Below are 19,042 nucleotides of genomic sequence, written 5' to 3' on the forward strand. Positions count from 1 at the left end.
TGCTTACACAGACCTGGGTGGCATTAACCTTGTTAGCCCCAGCTCTCCATCAGCTGGTTCCCACCGTGAACCCATGTCCCTTTCAGGGCTTGCCAAGGTACAATTGTCCCTCCTGTACATTTTTTGTTCCTGGCTGCACCACTTTGCCTCTGGTTTTATTGGAACACGCCGCTCGGATGAGCCCTGCTTACCAAGTGATTGGACAGCAGAGCCGACCTCCCCGAGACGCTCCCACCTCCATGCGCAGATAAGGCCGGTTTAGGATTCACAATGCACCTGTTATTGTCATACTGCCACAGAGCGTCTGTCTCGGGCCAGAAGGCCAGGAACTGGCTGTGTGCCGCATGCTGGTGGTGCGCTCGCTCATAAGAGTCCAGCAAACCCGTCACCAGTGCGCACTGCCAGACTAGTTATTTCAGCCCCACCGACAGGCCCCTTTCGGCCCGCTCGCCCTCTGGTGCCAGACAAACCAGACTTCCGTGGCTGCTGTCTTTGCTGCCCTTGCCACCTCTCCGCTGCCGCAGCGGAACATTCAGAGGTTAACATAAGAACGGCCACACTGAGCCAGCCCCATGGTCCTTCTGTCCCAGCCTCCTGTCTTCCAACAGTGCCCAGTGCCAGAGACTTCCAAGGGAAGGAGCAGAAGAGAGCTGCAATGGGGTGAGGTCACAGGAGACCCCTTGCGGGGGCTTCACCGAGTGCTGACATAGCCACTGAACTTCCTGCTCTCTGGGGCTTCTCACTGCCTGGTCCTGCTGGGCCAGCCCCGCTGGTCTCTCCCAGCCAGAGCCCCGAGCTGGAGGGGAGGGATTTTGTTGTTACAGGGAGCCACATAGAACTGGAGCCCCCAGCAACTGGAGGCCTAGTGACTTGGAGACAGCTGGCTCTGGCCAGTGGGAGGACAATGGGCTGTGGAGGGAGGACCCAGCTCCAGGAGTCATGGGATTAAAGGAGAATCTTGGCTTTTTGTTTCTTCCCTAGCAGAGACCAGCTGGAAAATAGGCCTTGGCAAGGCTCAGAATCCAGAACGGAAGAAGGGACCCCAAAGTGGGAGGGGGGGTTAATGATTTTCAGCCAGTCTCCTGATTTTGCAGGGGCTGGGTTCATTATTTTTGATGTTTGGGGCTGGTGATGCTGTTAAAGAGGCGAGATTTTTGTCGTCTTTTTTTATTGCCTGTGCATCTAGCTTGACTGAAGTCATGGGCCGCTGATAACTGATTTGCAAGGGGATGACTAGACAGGTGGCTTTGTGCTGGGCATCTGGAGGGGCTCTCAGGAACAGGGAGACTCCAGGAAGTGTTTATAAAGTTCCTGCTGAGACAGGGCCAACTGATGGATCCAAGAGACAAGCGGCCTAGATCAAGGGGGGGGGGGAGGGATTGATCTTCCAGGACTGCACAGTCAAGGACAATGGAGAGGAGACCCAGGCTGGGAATTTGCGGAGCAGACTCTGCAGTAGGTACCACGATGTCTTGTGGGAATTGGAGGTCGGGAGCTCCATGCCCACTCTTTCCTAGGGGCCCTGCCCCAGGCAGCTTCCAATACGAGCCATAGAGAAATGAAATGAGCCCACATTTCCCAAGGAAAATCTTTTCCCTTTAATGAGGGTTTTCCCCAATGGCTGGTTGGCCAGCATTTAAATTAGGGGTGGGGTGAGGAGGGAGCATAAAGGCAAGAGAAGGAACAGATCTCATCAGCTACTCTGCTGAGGATTCCCATTACAACCTCAGAGATGCAGCAAAGCAGCCGTGCAACAGACCAGAGTCCCGGATGCGGGTGAAATGCACCATGAGGCCTAGAGGCAGCTGGTTTAGCAGGGATCTCTTGCAGGTTTAGCGGTGACTCCGTCTAGACTGCAGGCTTCTTTCGGAAGAAGCTTTTCGAGAAGAGATCTTCCGGAAAAACTTCTTCCAAAAGAGAGTGTCCACGCTGTCAAAGCACAACGAAAAAGCAATCTGTTTTTTCGAAAGATAGCATCCACATTGATTGGATGCTATTTCGCATGTAAGCTGTGATTACTGTGGACGGAGTGGCCACCAGGGCACCTGTGCTTTTTCCTAGTGGCCTCTTCTTTCAAAAAACGCCCTCTTCTGCATCCACACTGGCCTTTTTCTGAAAAAGCTTATCACCGTCGGAAAAAACCCTCCGTTCTTTCAACTTTCTGTCAAAAGAATGCAATAGCAGCGTGGACGTAAGTATAATTTTTCCAAAAAAACTCTGCACTGTAGACATACCTGCTGGCTGTGGGAGAATGAATATGGGCTACACAGGCCCAACTCCTCCAAGGGAATTAGGTGTTAACTCCCACTGGAATCACTGGGAATTAGGAGCCTCTGAGAATCTGGCCCTTCGGAGTCCACGTCTCTTTGACAATGAGGGGGGATTACTGATTTTCAAAGACTTGGACTCCTAAGAAGAGCTGGAGAAAAATTTTCACCCAAAACCATTTTTCCACAGAAACATTCCTCAGATCCACGATGATTTCTCTGATTTTCGCTGAACCAAAACCAAACAAAACCCCTCCAAAAACTCCAGAAGAAATGGAAACAATTTGATTTTCTTGTTCAAATCTAGGTTTTGCTTTGAACGTCTAATTTAATTTTTAAAAAATCAAACACACTCAAAAGTGCTTGAACTACAAATGAATTGAATGCAATCAGGGTGTGGGGGAGGGGTTGTTGTTTCATTTTGTTTTTCAATTCACTGAAAAATTCCACCAAATTTGATTTCAATTGAGCCCAACACAATTTTGTGAAAACTTTGATTCACCAACAAATCTGGAACATTTCATTTTGTATTCAACCCCAGACTGTTCTCGCTCTCCCCTGCCCCACCCTGATTTTTTTGCATTCACCTGTGCACTAAGAAATCCTTATCGACTCTTAACTCATGCAAGGGCTTTTACAAATATTACCCAGAGGGGCTTGAAAATCCCACCTCAAGCGTTTGGAAAAAATGCAGCAGGTCAATTCTACCTGCTCTATCTGCGCCTCCTGTCGGTGAGCCTGTCTCTTCCTGGAGATAGCTGCACGCCAGCTCTCAGCCAGCCCCGGGGAGGTGCAAGGGAAGCCATGCTGGATTCACACTTCCCACTGGAATGTGCCTCCCTGTGTCTCCATTGGACAGCGATGTCCAGCGAGGGAACTGGAGCCTTTCGCATCTACAGCAGGTGAGCACTTTTTGGTTGCGGCCTTGGTGCCTGCCTGGTGGCTGCCTGGTGAGAGTCTCAGCTTAGCAGAGATGCCTAGGGCTCAGTGGACTGTGGAGATGGGGGCTGTCGACGCCCCGGAAGGTGCCCCTGCTGGCTGGGCTGAGGTGCCCATTTGGCCTCCAGCACACGCTCCCCAGGCTAGCCTCTGGAGCTTCGAGTTATGTTAATTCTCCGGATGGCTGGAAATGAGACAGAAACATCCCTGCTCAGCTGGGCCCCATGCCTGGAGCCAGTTCCCCAACCCCTCCCATGGCAGCCAAGATCTTCTCTTCCTGCACCCTCTTCTCTCCCCTCCTCTCGCCACCCAGAGCCCTCCCGGTGGGGACTGGGAAGGGCCCATCACCGCAAAGCCACCCACAAGAGGGGCCTGGTATGTGACGGGGACTCCCAGAAGCTGGTGACCAGGGACAGGGCCAGATGAAGGGTCCCACCCAAGCATTGCCTCACTGGCTTTCTTCACCTCCATAGACACTGTCGGCACAAGGAAGAGACAGCTGATCTCAGCACAGCCAGAAAATTTCAGTCTGGCGGCCGCTCCCTGCAGCGACCGGTAACGGCCCCTACTTAGACTGGACCCTCTTGCTGTTCTGTTTGTGCAGCGCCTAGCACGGCTCAGGGGGACTCCCAGGCTTACTGTGATACACCCAGCAGCACAGGGCCTGGGCCAAGTCTGGGACTCTGAGGCACTACCAGAATACATCTAATAATGCACAGCATCCAGCACATGAGCTCCATAGGTGGGGATTTTCACTGCTACTGTAATTCAGACCGTAAGGATTCCTAGCCCGCAGATCCCCAGCTGTGGAATGTCAACAAAACGGCAGGGGTGGGGTACAATCGTATCTGCCAAAATTCAATTTTTTTCACCAGAAAACCCACACATTTTTCTTGTTGAGCAGCTGAAAGCTGCCCAAAAATGTACAACAAATTCAATTTGGGCCAAAAAAAATTGTTTTTTACGTGGTTTTTGGGGGGGGGGGGGTTGATGAAAAATCAAAACTATTTGCAGGAGGCAGGCACGTTCTGCACAAATTAGTTCAGTCAAGAGCCCAATTTTCTGTTAGATAAAGGTTTTGATGGAAAATTTCCCACCAGCCCTATCCTCTGCATCTTAGGCCTGGATAACTCTCCTGGCCTCATGTTCACAGAACGATGGAGAATGCCCAGGAGCTGCGCCCCACTCCATGCCCATGCCCCCGAAGTCCATGACTCCTCTTTACAGCCCGAGTGTGATGGATGATGCTCCAACTTTATCAGTGAGTCCTGCTGACTTAGGAATATTGGTTCTGCAGTCTAGACAGGAAACACACGTACCTTCGTTTATCATGTCATAAAGGGTATTGTTCATCTTCTCTAATTTCTCAGTCATCTTCTTGTCTGAAAGCAACAACAACAAAATGGCAAACAGGCCTTGTTCGCAATGCAGCTTGACACGCTCCTTGATGTGAGTCTGGACAGTCTCACAGCAGGCTGGGGATAGCTGAGGAGGGATCTCTCTGTGCATACACACAGCGACATACACATCTGGCCATCCATGGGCGTATATACACGTCCATCTATGGACGCAGGGTAGCATAGGCAAGGGAGGGCATTGCCTTCCCAAAACGGCCTATGCCCTCTGCTGGCCGCCTGGATCAGCTGGGGCCACGGTGCCAGTGCTCCGCTCTCTGGCCAGCCAGGAAGGTTGGGCTGCTGCACGGCTGCCCCAGGCACTCTGGCCACATGAGAAGGGTGAGGCCAAGCCACCCTCTGGGGCTAGGGGCAGTAGCCTGGGGTGAGGGCTGGGAAGGGGCGGGGCCTTGGGCTTGCCTTCCCCAGATGGGCCTTTACCTTCTGCCCAAACTTCCCACCATCCTTTACCCTTCAGTATGCACACGAACCTTCCCTTCCCTCGGCAGGCATGCTCCTCTGGCTGCTCTCCCCTCCGCATACACGTCCGCCACCCATCCGCCTCGCCATCAACATCTGTGCACTTCCACCCACCAGCATGAACACACATAGCGCCATCAGTGCACACGGGCATCCGTCCATCCATCCGCATACAGACGCTCCATCTATCCACGCCTCGTATACATACCCATCCTTCCGTCCATCCCTCCATCCGCATACATACCCATCCTTCCGTCCATCCCTCCATCCGCATACATAGACATCCTTCTGTCCATCCCTCCATCCGCATACATACCCATCCTTCTGTCCGTCCCTCCATCCTCATACATAGACATCCTTCTGTCCACCCTCCATCCGCATACCTAGCCATCCTTCAGTCCATCCCTCCATCCGCATACATACCCATCCTTCAGTCCATCCATCTATCCGCATACATACCCATCCTTCTGTCCATCCCTCCATCCGCATACATACCCATCCTTCCGTCCATCCCTCCATCCGCATACATAGACATCCTTCTGTCCATCCCTCCATCCGCATACATACCCATCCTTCCGTCCATCCCTCCATCCGCATACATAGACATCCTTCTGTCCATCCCTCCATCCGCATACATACCCATCCTTCTGTCCATCCCTCCATCCTCATACATAGACATCCTTCTGTCCATCCCTCCATCCGCATACCTAGCCATCCTTCAGTCCATCCCTCCATCCGCATACATACCCATCCTTCAGTCCATCCATCTATCCGCATACATACCCATCCTTCTATCCATCCCTCCATCCGCATACATACCCATCCTTCTGTCCATCCATCTATTCGCATACATACCCATCCTTCTGTCCATCTGCATACATAGCCATCCTTCTGTCCATCCATCTATTCGCATACATACCCATCCTTCTGTCCATCCCTCCATCCGCATACATACCCATCCTTCCGTCCATCCATCCATCCATCCGCATACATACCCATCCTTCCGTCCATCCATCCATCCGCATACATACCCAACCTTCCGTCCATCCATCCATCCGCATACATACCCATCCTTCCGTCCATCCATCCATCCGCATACATACCCATCCGTCCATCCATCCATCCGCATACATACCCATCCTTCCATCCATCCCTTCATCCGCATACATACCCATCCTTCCGTCCATCCATCCATCCGCATACATACCCATCCTTCCGTCCATCCATCCATCCGCATACATACCCATCCTTCTGTCCATCCATCCATCCGCATACATACCCATCCTTCTGTCCATCCATCCATCCGCATACATAGCCATCCTTCCGTCCATCCGCATACATACCCATCCTTCTGTCCATTCCTCCATCCGCATACATACCCATCCTTCTGTCCATCCCTCTATCCGCATACATACCCATCGTTCTGTCCATCCATCCATCCGCATACATAGCCATTCTTCCATCCATCCGCATACATACCCATCCTTCTGTCCATCCATCCATCCGCATACATAGCCATCCTTCCGTCCATCCGCATACATACCCATCCTTCTGTCCATCCCTCCATCCGCATACATACCCATCCTTCCGTCCATCCGCATACATACCCATCCTTCTGTCCATCCCTCTATCCACATACATACCCATCCTTCTGTCCATCCATCCATCCGCATACATACCCATCCTTCTGTCTATCCATCTATTCGCATACATACCCATCCTTCCGTCCATCCGTCCATCCGCATACATACCCATCCTTCCGTCCATCCATCTATCCGCATACATACCCATCCTTCAGTACATCCGTCCATCCGCATACATACCCATCCTTCCGTCCATCCGTCCATCCGCATACATACCCATCCTTCCGTCCATCCATCTATCCGCATACATACCCATCCTTCCGTCCATCCGCATACATACCCATCCTTCCATCCATCCCTCCATCCGCATACATACCCATCCTTCTGTCTATCCATCTATCCGCATACATACCCATCCTTCCGTCCATCCCTCCATCCGCATACATACCCATCCTTCTGTCTATCCATCTATCCGCATACATACCCATCCTTCCGTCCATCCATATACATACCCATCCTTCTGTCTATCCATCTATCCGCATACATACCCATCCTTCCATCCATCCATCCATCCATCCGCATACATACCCATCCTTCTGTCTATCCATCTATCCGCATACATACCCATCCTTCTGTCTATCCATCTATCCGCATACATACCCATCCTTCCGTCCATCCCTCCATCCGCATACATACCCATCCTTCTGTCCATCCATCCATCCGCATACATACCCATCCTTCTGTCCATCCATCTATCCGCATACATACCCATCCTTCTGTCTATCCATCTATCCGCATACATACCCATCCTTCTGTCTATCCATCTATCCGCATACATACCCATCCTTCCGTCCATCCCTCCATCCGCATACATACCCATCCTTCTGTCCATCCATTCATCCGCATACATAACCATCCTTCTGTCCATCCCTCCATCCGCATACATACCCATCCTTCTGTCCATCCATCCATCCGCATACATACCCATCCTTCTGTCCATCCATCTATCCGCATACATACCCATCCTTCTGTCTATCCATCTATCCACATACATACCCATCCTTCTGTCTATCCATCTATCCGCATACATACCCATCCTTCCGTCCATCCCTCCATCCGCATACATACCCATCCTTCTGTCCATCCATCCATCCGCATACATAACCATCCTTCTGTCCATCCCTCCGTCCGCATACATACCCATCCTTCAGTCCATCCATCCATCGGCACTCATCCATCATTGGTACAGGTTGGACCGCCCTGCTCCAGCACCCTTGGCACCTGAGCCGTCCCAGATGAGGGAATTTGCCGGACCATGGAGGGTCCCCTGGCACCGACCTATTCAGCCTGCCGCCCCTTCCCTCCACTGGCTCCTTCGGCCCTGCTGCTGGCTGGGCGACTCGGCTGCCCCAATCCCGCTGCCATAACTGCTGCTGCAGCCCCTCTGCTGGTGAAGCCCATGCCCTGACCTGCCGCAGCCCCAACTGGGTTGCCGTGGCTCCACTGCCGGAGCCCCAGACAGGCTTCCCTTGCTGGGCTGCTGCGTCCCAGCCTTACTACCAACCAGGCTGCCACGGCTCTGTCCCCCTGCTGGGCTGGCACGCAATCCCACTCAGACTGCTGTGGCACAACCCCAGTGCTAGACCGGCACACACGGACTGGCCTAGCCCTCGCTGGGTTGCCAGGCTGCCCCTACCCCGCTACCACGGCCCCGCTACCACTGCCAGACTGCTGAGGCTCTGGCCCCACTATCACTAGCCTCACCATGCACGGGGCTCTCAGCTGCTGGCCCTACTTCCCCGGGGTTAATTGGACCATGGATGTTCCTGGACAAAAGAGTCCCAGGTTACTGAGGTACAACCTGAATTAGCACGTATTTATGTAGCCATCCTATTCCCTGCACTCGTCTATTCCAACACAAACTCCAATTTTGTACAATAGCAAAGAGTCACGAAGTGACACTAATGAACTGACCTAGCACAACATTTCCAAAGCCCTAGCACAGCCCACAGGGAAACCACAAACACACCAGTCCCAGTGCAGAGAAACTCGCATTTCATCTTAGCACAGAGCCGTGACTCTAAACAGTCCTGGGCTTTGCTATCTGATTTGCCTAGGATTGGTTAATATCTTTAGCCATTGCTTGGGAAAGTGCTTTGAGCTGTGATGTCTTGAGAAACATGGAGCGTAGACAGTCTGGCTGGCGTGTAGTGGGGCAGCCCCAGCAAAACTGGGCAAACAGCACCATTGAGAGGGATGTAGACAGGCGTTTCCAGTGTAACCACGGTTACTGGCAACAGGCCACACACCCTGCGGGCTCTGCTGTATGCGCTTCAATAAGCTTTATGCCTCAGAGCCTGCAGTGACGCTTCCCGCGGAGCGGGTCCAGCAGCCCTGCCAGCCCAGCTCCCGGGGACTCAACATGTAACCTGCAGGAGGGGGGTGTTGTTGCATGGGCCCACCATGGACAGGGGCTGTTCCAGCCAGCCAGAGCAGCCCCTGCCTAGGGTGGGCCCCGCGGGGCTGGAGCAGCCGTCTGCCTAGGACAGGTGGGGAGCTGCTCCAGCCCCTGCTGGTTAACTGTAGCTGGTAAGTCTCACCATTAAGGGTGAGGTTTCCGGTTAACCGACTGATGGGTTAACGATTCACATCCCTGCCATTGAGTGGGTAGGGCGCTGTCCTTGGGAGACCCGCATTCTGTTCCTGACTCTGTCACTGACCTGCTGGGTGATCTTGGGCAAGTCATTTTCTCAGTCTGTGCCTCAGTTTCCCATCCTTTGCCTCCTTAGTTCATACACCCTTTGGGGCAGGGCCTGGCACAAAGGAGCCCTGATCTCTGTTGGGGTCAATAGCACTCTGCAGTCCATTGGTATCTGTCTCAGGAGCACCTCACTTTCTGCTGGACTGCTAGGATCCCGTGCAGGCAGACTTGGGGCCTGATCCAGAGTTCAGCAAGGTCTATGGACAGACTCCCATGATCAGGCCCACAACAGAGATGTATGGGGATCGAAGGGTCTTTCCCTGGGATGAGGGCTTTCCCCCCACCCTAAACATCCACAGTAAAACTCCCCCCTCTCAGTAGCTCCCGTAGCCTGACCCCAAGCATAACATAAGAACTAGGGGGTCACCATATGAAATGAATAGGTAATGAAATAAACAAAGGGAAGTTATTCTTCATACAGCACACAGTCAGCCTGTGGAACTCCCTGCCAGAGGATGTTGTGAAGACCAGAACTTTAACAGGGTTCAAAAAAGAGCTAGATAATGGAGATTAGGTCCATAGATACTTATTAGCCAGGATGGGTAGGAATGGTGTCCCTCGCCTCTGTTTGTCAGGGGCTGGAAATGGGTGACAGGGGAGGGAATCACTTGATGATTCTCTATTTCTGTTCACTCCCTCTGGGGGCACCTGGCATTGGCCACCCTCAGAAGACTGGAGTCTGGGCTAGATGAACCTTTGCTCTGACCCAGCAGGGCCATTCCTATTTTCTTATGTTCAACAGGGTCTCAGGTCTCCCCTGATTGTCACCGTCTGATTCACAGGTGCCTTGATATCCTGACTGTTGCGCCACTGATGCCCACGGGGCCAGGCCTCCGTTCTGTGCCAGAAAGGCCCAATAGAATCCAGTGCAGTCCACACAGTGAACAGAGAGAGGAGCCCAGGGACTGACAGAGGAGTGGGAATGGGTTTTATAGCAAGAACTGAGAGCAGCCAAAGTGCAGGAGTATTGACCCCACCTCTAGCTCAGCTGTCCCAGGGGTTAATTCCCCACTCTGTCCAAAATATGTACCTTATACAGTAGTCTGAACTGGCTCCTAGCTCCAGGGCCCGTCAGATTAAAGAGCCCCACAGCTGCCAGAAAAATGCAGAGCAGAAAGGACCTACTCCAACCTCCTGCTCTGAAGTAGGACCGGTACATCCAGCATCCCTCCATGTGCTTGTACATCCAGCATCCCTCGCTGTGGTTCTCAACTGGTGGTCCATGGTGACTTTTTCGGTGGTCCACAGGAACATTGTCCAAAGTCCATGAAAATTTTTTGATTGGCCTGGTGGTCTGAGGACTGAAACGAGTTGAGAACCACTGCCGGGGGCTTGTACATCCAGCGTCCCTCCACAGAGCTTGTGCGTCCAGCGTCCCTCCAGGGGCTTGTATGTACATCTAGCATCCCTCCAGGAGCTTGTGTATCTAACATTCCTCCCAGGGGCTTGTGTACCTAGCGTCCCTCCAGGGGTTTGACCAACCTGCTCTTAGAAACGTCCAATGCCAGGGATTCCACACTCTCCTTTGGCCGCCTGGTCCAGTGCTTAACTAATATCCAGCCTAAATGCCTCCTTCAAGGATGGGGCACGGGGAACAATGGATCCCTCTCCCTGGAGACCATCCTCAGTGTCCCCAGCCCTGCCCACCTTCCCTTCTCTAGGCTAATGGTTCCCAATTCTGCCAACCCCTGACTGTGTGGGTGGCTGTCTTGTGCATGCTCCAGTTTGGTCACATCTTTTGTAAAGTGTGGCATGTAAAACTGGGCTCCAGGTTCCCTTCAAGACTCCCATTAGCTCCTGAGTCCTACATGCAATGCTCCAGGATGGCGTTTGGTGTTTGCACAGCCTGAGTTTGCGGGGGATCCTTTCTGGCCCTGCTGTGGAGGCTGCTCGCCCCGGAGACTGCTCGCCCCGGAGGCGGTTCCTAGATCCCTCGACCCCTCTTAACCTTCTCTGAGAGCCCGTGTCTCACTCGCCCGTCGGGGCGCCAGACCTCAAATAGTCACGGGACTTGGTGGCTCTGCCTGAACCCTTCACCCGACCGCCTGGGGCCAGACTCACCATTCAGCATTATGAGCGTGAGGAGAATGATCCATGTGAGGAAGCAAATGGCCATCGGGAGGAACAGCCAGGGGATGTGTTTCTGCTCCCGGGGTCTCACTTCGGCTGGTGGGGGGATGGACGGAGCTGCAGGGATGGGAAAACAGCTGCTGTTACATTTGAGCAGGTTCTGGGTGTGTTCCATATGTGCTAATGCCTGTGCCACACACAGTGGGGAGCAACACATGGCCCAGCCAATTGTGTAGAAATGTGGGGAGCCCAACTGGTCCATGCCCCCTGCTTTTCCCCTTCTCCCCAGGCCCTACCCCCTGGCCAGGCTTGAAGCCAGAGTTGTGCCATGGTAAGAGCCACCCAGAGAGCCTAGGGTGCTGGGAGTACCCTGGACCTTCCATCTGCCCTGGGCAGGGGGCAGGGGGCAGGGGGCCCAAAAGCAGCCCCCTCCCATATCTCTGCCCCCTGGGGTGCATCGCCCTGGGCAGCTCTTATCAGAGCTGGCACTGTCTTCCTGCCTGGCCAGGGGGCAGAGCCAACAGAAGATAGGGCCCTGTGGGGAGGAGGAGCTAAGGCCCATCTTGGCTCCCCCTCCCCCACACACCACAAAGGGGTTGTTGCTTCTAGCAGGAGCTGTGCTGCATAGTGGAGGAGCCATGCCTGCCTGAGGCGCCTTAGCCCATGTTAAAAAGGGCTCAGGCATGGCCCCTCATTGTTAAAAGTCCCCCCCCCCCCAGTTCAGGTGTCCCTGGGCCCCAAGGGTGTGGAGAGCCCAAATGTTCTGTGTGCCTAGGACCCCAGTAAATCTTAGTCTGCCTCTGGGACCATACATCACAGTAATGCCTGGAGTAACAGGGGTTTCTGCCCCCAGATACCAAGGCCTGGCTGCCTCCATGATTCCATGGCCAGCTGCCATGCTACCCATGCCTAGAGCTGGGCCTGGAAGTAGCTGGGTGACCTTCCCAAACAACCCAAGCTCCCCGGTGGCGAGAACTCCATGCGGTGCTGCAGGGAAGGAGATGAGAACAGGGCACCATGCCATCAGGGCTCACCACAATGCTCCGTGTGGCACTAGGGGGCGCTGTGCTGCAGGGAGCAAGGTGGGGGCACAGTAGGGGGCGTCATGCCAACAGTGCTCACCACAATGCCCCGTGTGGCACTAGGGGGCGCTGTGCTGCAGGGAGCAAGGTGGGGGCACAGTAGAGGGAGTCATGCCAACAGTGCTCACCACAATGCCCCGTGTGGCACTAGGGGGTGCTGTGCTGCAGGGAGCAAGGTGGGGGTACAGTAGGGGGAGTCATGCCAACAGTGCTCACCACAATGCTCCGTGTGGCACTAGGGGGTGCTGTGCTGCAGGGAGCAAGGTGGGGGTACAGTAGGGGGAGTCATGCCAACAGTACTCACCACAATGCCCCGTGTGGCGCTAGGGGGCGCTGTGCTGCAGGGAGCAAGGTGGGGGCACAGTAGGGGGCGTCATGCCAACAGTACTCACCACAATGCCCCGTGTGGCGCTAGGGGGCGCTGTGCTGCAGGGAGCAAGGTGGGGGCACAGTAGGGGGCGTCATGCCAACAGTGCTCACCACAATGCCCCGTGTGGCGCTAGGGGGCACTGTGCTGCAGGGAGCAAGGTGGGGGCACAGTAGGGGGCGTCATGCCAACAGTGCTCACCACAATGCCCCGTGTGGCACTAGGGGGCGCTGTGCTGCAGGGAGCAGGGCGTCAGTCTCAGCAGGGGGCGCTCTCACCATGCAATCAGTGCTAATCTCCGTGCCCCAGTGTGGCATTACAGACGCTTTGCTGCTAGAGATGCTCTCTCCCAGATGAGACATAAATCTGAGGCCCTGGCTATTAAAATCCCCATGCTGTGGTTTCTTTTCCAGATGGCAAAGGCTGTTCACCCCTGAGAGGTGGGAATGGTCTGTACCCCAGCATCTCTCCCAAACGGTTCCGGAAGAATGCAGAGTTTGCCCCAGTCCTGGCGGTGCCTGCAGCTCACTGGGCTGGTGTAACTGACAGCAGCTGTCTCAGCCCAGGGACCAGCCCCTCACAACTTTCCAGGGAGATGGCTCCCCAGCAAGAATCCTTGCACAGCTACTCTCAGGAGGCAAGCCCTGAGGAATGGAGAAGGCAAGGAGGTCATTGCTCGACTAAGGGATTTTTCCCTCCCTCCAGCTCCCATAGACATTTTACTCCCTCTTATCCCAAGGTCCAGGCCATATGTCCATGGGAGCAATTCCATTTTGCCACCCTTCAGGATGCAGGCTTCCTCTTCACTTCCTGTCCTACGCAGTTGTTAAACAGCCGCTTTGCCTCCACCTCAGAAGTGGCTGCATTTTAGCAGTGCATGAGTGATCTTCATGCAGCACTGCTGTGCAGCTGTTAAAAGGTCACTATATCCCACCCCAGAAGTGACTGCATTTCAGCATGGGATATCTGATCCCTTTCTATGTGAGCAGTATAAAGTGTTTTTGAGATCCTTCACCCAGCAGTAGAATGCAGCCACTTCTAGAGTGGTGGTGCCGATGTTACGCAGTTCTGACTTACGTGGGGGAGGCATTTCTGATGGAGGCTGGTGATTCGTGGCGGTTGTCACTGTTATATTTTCATAATCAGGCATGTCTTCATCAGAAAACGCCGCTGCTGTAAAACAGGCAGGTTTAAAAAAAATATTTCAAACCAGAAGAAATTCAGCCTTTGGCTACTTTAGAGTTGTCATTGACAAAGCTGAAAATGGATATTTTTTCTATGAGTGTACGTGTGTAATTTTATTCACCTGGTTGCAAAATGGACCTTTTTTTTCAGTTTTCACCCAAAGCCTTGTGGGAAAATGCCAAAAATATTTTGGGGGTTTTGGTTAACTGGAAATGTTTATTTTCTGAAGAAGCCCAAATATCTTAGAAAAAATACGATGGAAGAAATCTATTGATGCTGAATTTTTTCTGCAGGGTGAATACATAATTTTCTGGTATGATCTGGTCATTAGCTGACTGGTGTCTCTATGCCAGAGCTGCCATCCAGACTGCTGCTCTCTGGGAGCTCTGTGCTTCCCTGCTAGCACTGGTTCAAAGCTGCTCAGCCATGGATCTGTCCGTTGCTTTTCCTGACTGTGATACCATCAGCCCCCTGCAACTAGGTTGCCAGATACTTTCACAAAAAATACCGAACATGGCAGGGAAAAAATTGGTTGAGCAAAAAAAAAAAAATAAAAAGAGACCAAACTCGTTGGACCACCCCCCCCAAAGGGGGGGGGCAAAGTTGGTGAGAAAACCCCCCCACAAAAAAAAGTCACTGCACCTTTAAATCCCCATGCTCCCCACTCTCCCCAACCCCGCCAGATGCCGCCAGATGCAGCAGGGGAAGAGTCTCCCGAGTGGCCTTCTGTCTGAGGAAAACAGAAAATACTGCACATTTTACATGTCCAGTATTTTCTGGTTTTTTTACAGGAAAGAGGCCGCTAATACCAGACTGTCCGGGCCAAGGCCGGACACCTAGCAACCCTAGCTGCAAGGTGATCAAACGTTGGCTGCAGTGCTGCTCTGTGGAGCTAGCTAGGCCAGAAGTCCCCGAGCTGTGGCCTGTGGACAGCTAGCGGTTGTCTGAGGATTGTTGTCTCCTTTCAGGGGTGGCCCTAGACTAGCTGCCAGCACCTGGCACCCTAGGTGAACCATGCAATTGGCGCCCCCACCTCCAAACCCCTCAATGATATTGCGCCACCATTTGGCACCCCACTTAACTAGGCGACCACCTAGTTCACCTATATGGACAGGCCGCCCCGTCTCCTTTTCCACATGAGCTGTAGCAGCCACAGGCTGTTACTGAGGGTGGTGTGTAGTCGGGACAGGCGCTGCACTATGTGTTGCTTGCTTGCATGCTGCTTGAGCGTGAGATAGCGACGGGCAGGGCCGTCCTTAGGCATATGCCGCAAATGCAGCTGCTGTTGGTGTCCCAGATGTAGAGGTGCCCTATGCTGCTTAGAGAGCTGGCAGCACCATCCCCCAGGCACCCCCCACGGGCTCAGCTCGGGGACTCTGGCAACCCTCCTCCCCCTCCGCAGTGCAGTGCTGGGCTACATAAGGCACCAACACTGGTAGGGACAACCCTGGCGACTGGCCTGGATTTTACCTTCGTGCCTCGCTGGCTTGGGACTGCTGCTTTTCACCTTCCTGCCCGGCGACCTCTCCTCAGCCACGTGGTTCATGCGGACGTTGCTCATTTCCATGGCCTGTCCTGCAGGTGGGTCCCGCACAGGTCCCGCTCTGGCAGCTCTCTGCCCGGCTCTGATCTGGGTAACGCAACGGAGCATCTTATTGCAACAGCGCGGGGCCCTGTGGCGTAATGCCCGACAGCATCAGAGCCAGGCGCAGCCAATGGGGCTGCCTCGCCGGGCCGCCACGGCCGGGCCCAAGAGCAAAGGGTTCCCACAGCTTCTCCTGGTTCAAACCGGGGGCGGGAGAGAAAGCCACGGCAGATACTCAGGGGTGGGACAGGAGGGTCCCTGCAGGCTGGGCTGAGAAAATACCCTGGCCTCTCCTCCAAGAGCCTCCGAGGATCCTGAGCACCCTGGGCAGGGACTCAGGCCTGCTCCCCTCCTCGCTCACACCCTGGCAACCAGGAGTGAGTCCACTGCGGTCAGCAAGTGAACCTGGGCGGGAGCAGCGCTACTCCCTGGTGCCCACCCTGCACTTCCCATCGGTACCTCACAAAGGAGGTTGGAATCGTTGTCCCCATTTTGCAGCTGGGGAAACTGAGGCACAGAAGGAGCCAGGAGAGCCAGAATGGAAACCCAGTTGTCCGAGTCCCAATCCAGTGCTCTAGGCACTAAGCCACACTGCCTCCCCACCACTAGGCCATGCTGCCGTACGCCTGGGACACAGCAGAGCAGCAGACCCAGCCACGACTGTGCTTTGGGGGAAGTCCTAAGCCAGATGGAGCCCTTCAGTCCCAGCCTTGTCTCTCTCTACCCTGCCCCCATAAACACTCTCCGCAGCCTCCGTGTGTCTGCTAGGCCTGGGGTCAGGACAATCCTGCCTCTGCGAGAAGCAGGCCTCATTGTGGCATGGGCTGGTGGAGTTGCAGAGGACTCCTGGGATCTATTCCTGACTCATGACTTAGGAAGCAGGTTCATCCAGCCTAATGTGCTGTCAGGCGTATGTCACCACTGCCCTCTGCTGTGTGTCAGAGGCCCCGTACTGCTAACGAGAATTCTCCTTCAGCTCTGGAGCTAGGAGCCTGGGCTCTTTGGCCCTACCCTGCGCATGTCGAATAGCAGCACAGAGCTCTCACCGGGCCCCTGGAAATCCCATCCCTGACTGGCAGGGAAGGGGTGGAACTTCAAAGCTGTGTCCATCCCCTTGTGCCTCTCCCCAAGGCAGAGCCTCACATCCTGCTTTTGGTGCCATACGAGGCCCCAGCTTCCCCAGACTCCTCACGCAGGTCTGTGGTTCCCCTCAGCTTGCAAGAGCCAGCGCCAGTTGCCCCATCGGCGGACGGTGGTGCAAGGGCCCAGGAAGCAGCACAGCGCCGGTTACACAACGAGCTGTGTACTGAGCAAGGGAAGTGACATGGCGGGCGGGGGAACTAGCCACAGTAGCTGCGTTTGTGTTTCTGGGAGTCACCCCTCGCTGGAACCCCCTCTGCTCCCCACCATCCACCTGACCCATCTCTCTTCTCCTCCAGCCCCTCTGGGCTGTGCTCCCCTGCCTGCCCCCATGCAGCCTACGTCCCCAACCAGCGCGTTGGATCACGCTATTCTCCCTAGGCCTGGGATTTTGGGGTGGGGGTTTAGGATTCTCCTGAATGAAGAACAAGCACAGAGTCCTATCCCTTTTGTTCCCTTTCAGAATGGCTCCCACCTCCCTGTATCCCTGTCCTCTGCAGGGGCTGAAGCCATAGCTGCCCTCAGTTCAGGTAAGAGCATAAGAGTCAGCCTGGGTCAGCCCAATGGTCCCTCCAGCCCAGTACCCCAGCTCTGAGAGGGGCTGGTGCCAGATGTTTCAGGGCTGTCAGAGGCTAGGCACAGGGCTGTTTCCCTGACTGTCTGAGCTAGTAACCATTGTAGGGCCTGTGCTCCAGGAACACAGCTCATTTGTGTTTGTTATATTGGGGGCTCCCCCTTTTTCCTCTGCCTTGCTCACCTGAGGAAGTGGGTTTTGCCCATGAAAGCTCATGATACAATCTATAGCCAATCTATAGACGTATAGACATGTCTACACTGCCACCCTAGTTCGACCTAAGGTGGCTAATGTAGGCATTCGAAGTTGCAAATGAAGCCCGGGATGTAAATATCCCGGGCTTCATTTGCATCTTGCCGGGCGCCGCCATTTTTAAATCCCCCCTAGTGTGGACTCCGTGCCGCGTGTAGCCGGGTCTTGCACCACTCTCCATCACCAGGGTGTTTCCATAATGGAGCCAGGCTCGGAACAGAGTCACTCACCGCTAGGCCCAGGCCAGGCCTGGTCTCACAGCTTCCTAGCACCTCATGATAGTCGCTCTGACACTCTGGCTGGGCTCTCAGCCCTCCGGCCAGGTGACCAACCTTTAGGCCACTCCTTCCCCAACTGAACATCGAATAATGTCTTTACCAGGAAGAGAGGCTTCCGCAGCCTGACACCGGCTCAGCCTGTGGGCTTGGCAGCCCTTTCTATGGCCTTGTACATCCCCTGCCTTGGGGATGCGGAGGAGAACCCTGGTCTCTCAGTGCTGCCCCAGAGGCCCACACCAAACAGCTAGAGCTGCTCCAGTATCGTTGCTGTGGTTTCCCCCAAGCAGAAATCGCTCGGTAATCCATTTGGCTGAGCTCCAGGCTGTGCAGCCCACGGGCTAAGCAACCCTATCACGTACCTTCCTCCACAGAACCCAGCCCGCTCCAGGGGCAAGCTCTGCTCTTGTCCAAGCGCCATCCCTCGCCGTCTTGGTGCTGTCACCAGCTGTGCACTGGTACCGCCTGGGCCCAAGTGGCTCCAGCTCCGGTGGCAATTCAAAGGTCCCAGGGCTCTGCTGCTGCAGCTGTGGTAGTGATGGTGGTTGCAATTGCCAAGCTGTGGGGCAATTGCCCCCTTTTTCTCTCACCCCACTGCCCCATCGGTGGTGATGGCTCTGATGTTATAAAAAGAGATACTTGAGCTAGCTTTTCCTCAGAAACATTTGACAGAATTGACACATTCCAGCAACAGTTACTATAGAGAACTTTCTGGGTGTCTGGCTGGTGAGTCTTGCCCACATGCTCAGGGTTTAGCTGATCGCCATATTTGGGGTCGGGAAGGAATTTTCCTCCAGGGTAGATTGGCAGAGACTCTGGAGGTTTTTCACCTTCCTCTGTAGCATGGGGTACAGATCACAGCTGGAGGATTCTCAGCATCTTGGGGTCTTCAAAGTATTTGAAGGCTTCAATATCTGAGATCTAGGTGAGAGGATTATTCTAAGAGGGGTGGGTGAGATTCTGTGGCCTGCACTGTGCAGGGGGTCAGACTAGATGATCATAATGGTTCCTTCTGACCTCAAAGTCTATGAGTCTCTGAGTAACAGAATCTGATTTTGTCAAATCAGTTTTTGTCAATGCAAAATGCA

The 19,042-nt window shown here is 54.2% G+C and overlaps 1 protein-coding gene across 2 annotated transcripts; it reads right to left on the bottom strand.

Annotated features, from left to right (window-relative positions):
• Position 1: 1 nt before the first annotated feature.
• On the bottom strand, positions 2-18,568 carry LOC149520919 (uncharacterized). 2 transcript variants are annotated; one of them, XM_089774670.1, is made up of 6 exons: positions 18,317-18,568; positions 15,599-15,758; positions 14,021-14,116; positions 11,486-11,611; positions 4,526-4,588; positions 2-3,390 (listed from the first exon to the last, which is right to left on the bottom strand). In XM_089774670.1, exons 2-6 carry the CDS (start codon positions 15,693-15,695, stop codon positions 3,350-3,352), a joined length of 423 nt encoding a protein of 140 aa, XP_089630796.1. In that variant the 5' UTR covers positions 15,696-15,758; positions 18,317-18,568; the 3' UTR covers positions 2-3,349. The 2 variants fall into 2 exon arrangements, with proteins under 2 accessions (XP_089630796.1, XP_089630795.1); XM_089774669.1 differs by lacking the exon at positions 2-3,390 and having other exon boundaries at positions 3,415-4,588.
• Positions 18,569-19,042: the final 474 nt, after the last annotated feature.

This window comes from Pelodiscus sinensis, chromosome 31 (assembly GCF_052426305.1).
Source record: "Pelodiscus sinensis isolate ZL-2025 chromosome 31, ASM5242630v1, whole genome shotgun sequence".
Taxonomy (NCBI): domain Eukaryota; kingdom Metazoa; phylum Chordata; order Testudines; family Trionychidae; genus Pelodiscus; species Pelodiscus sinensis.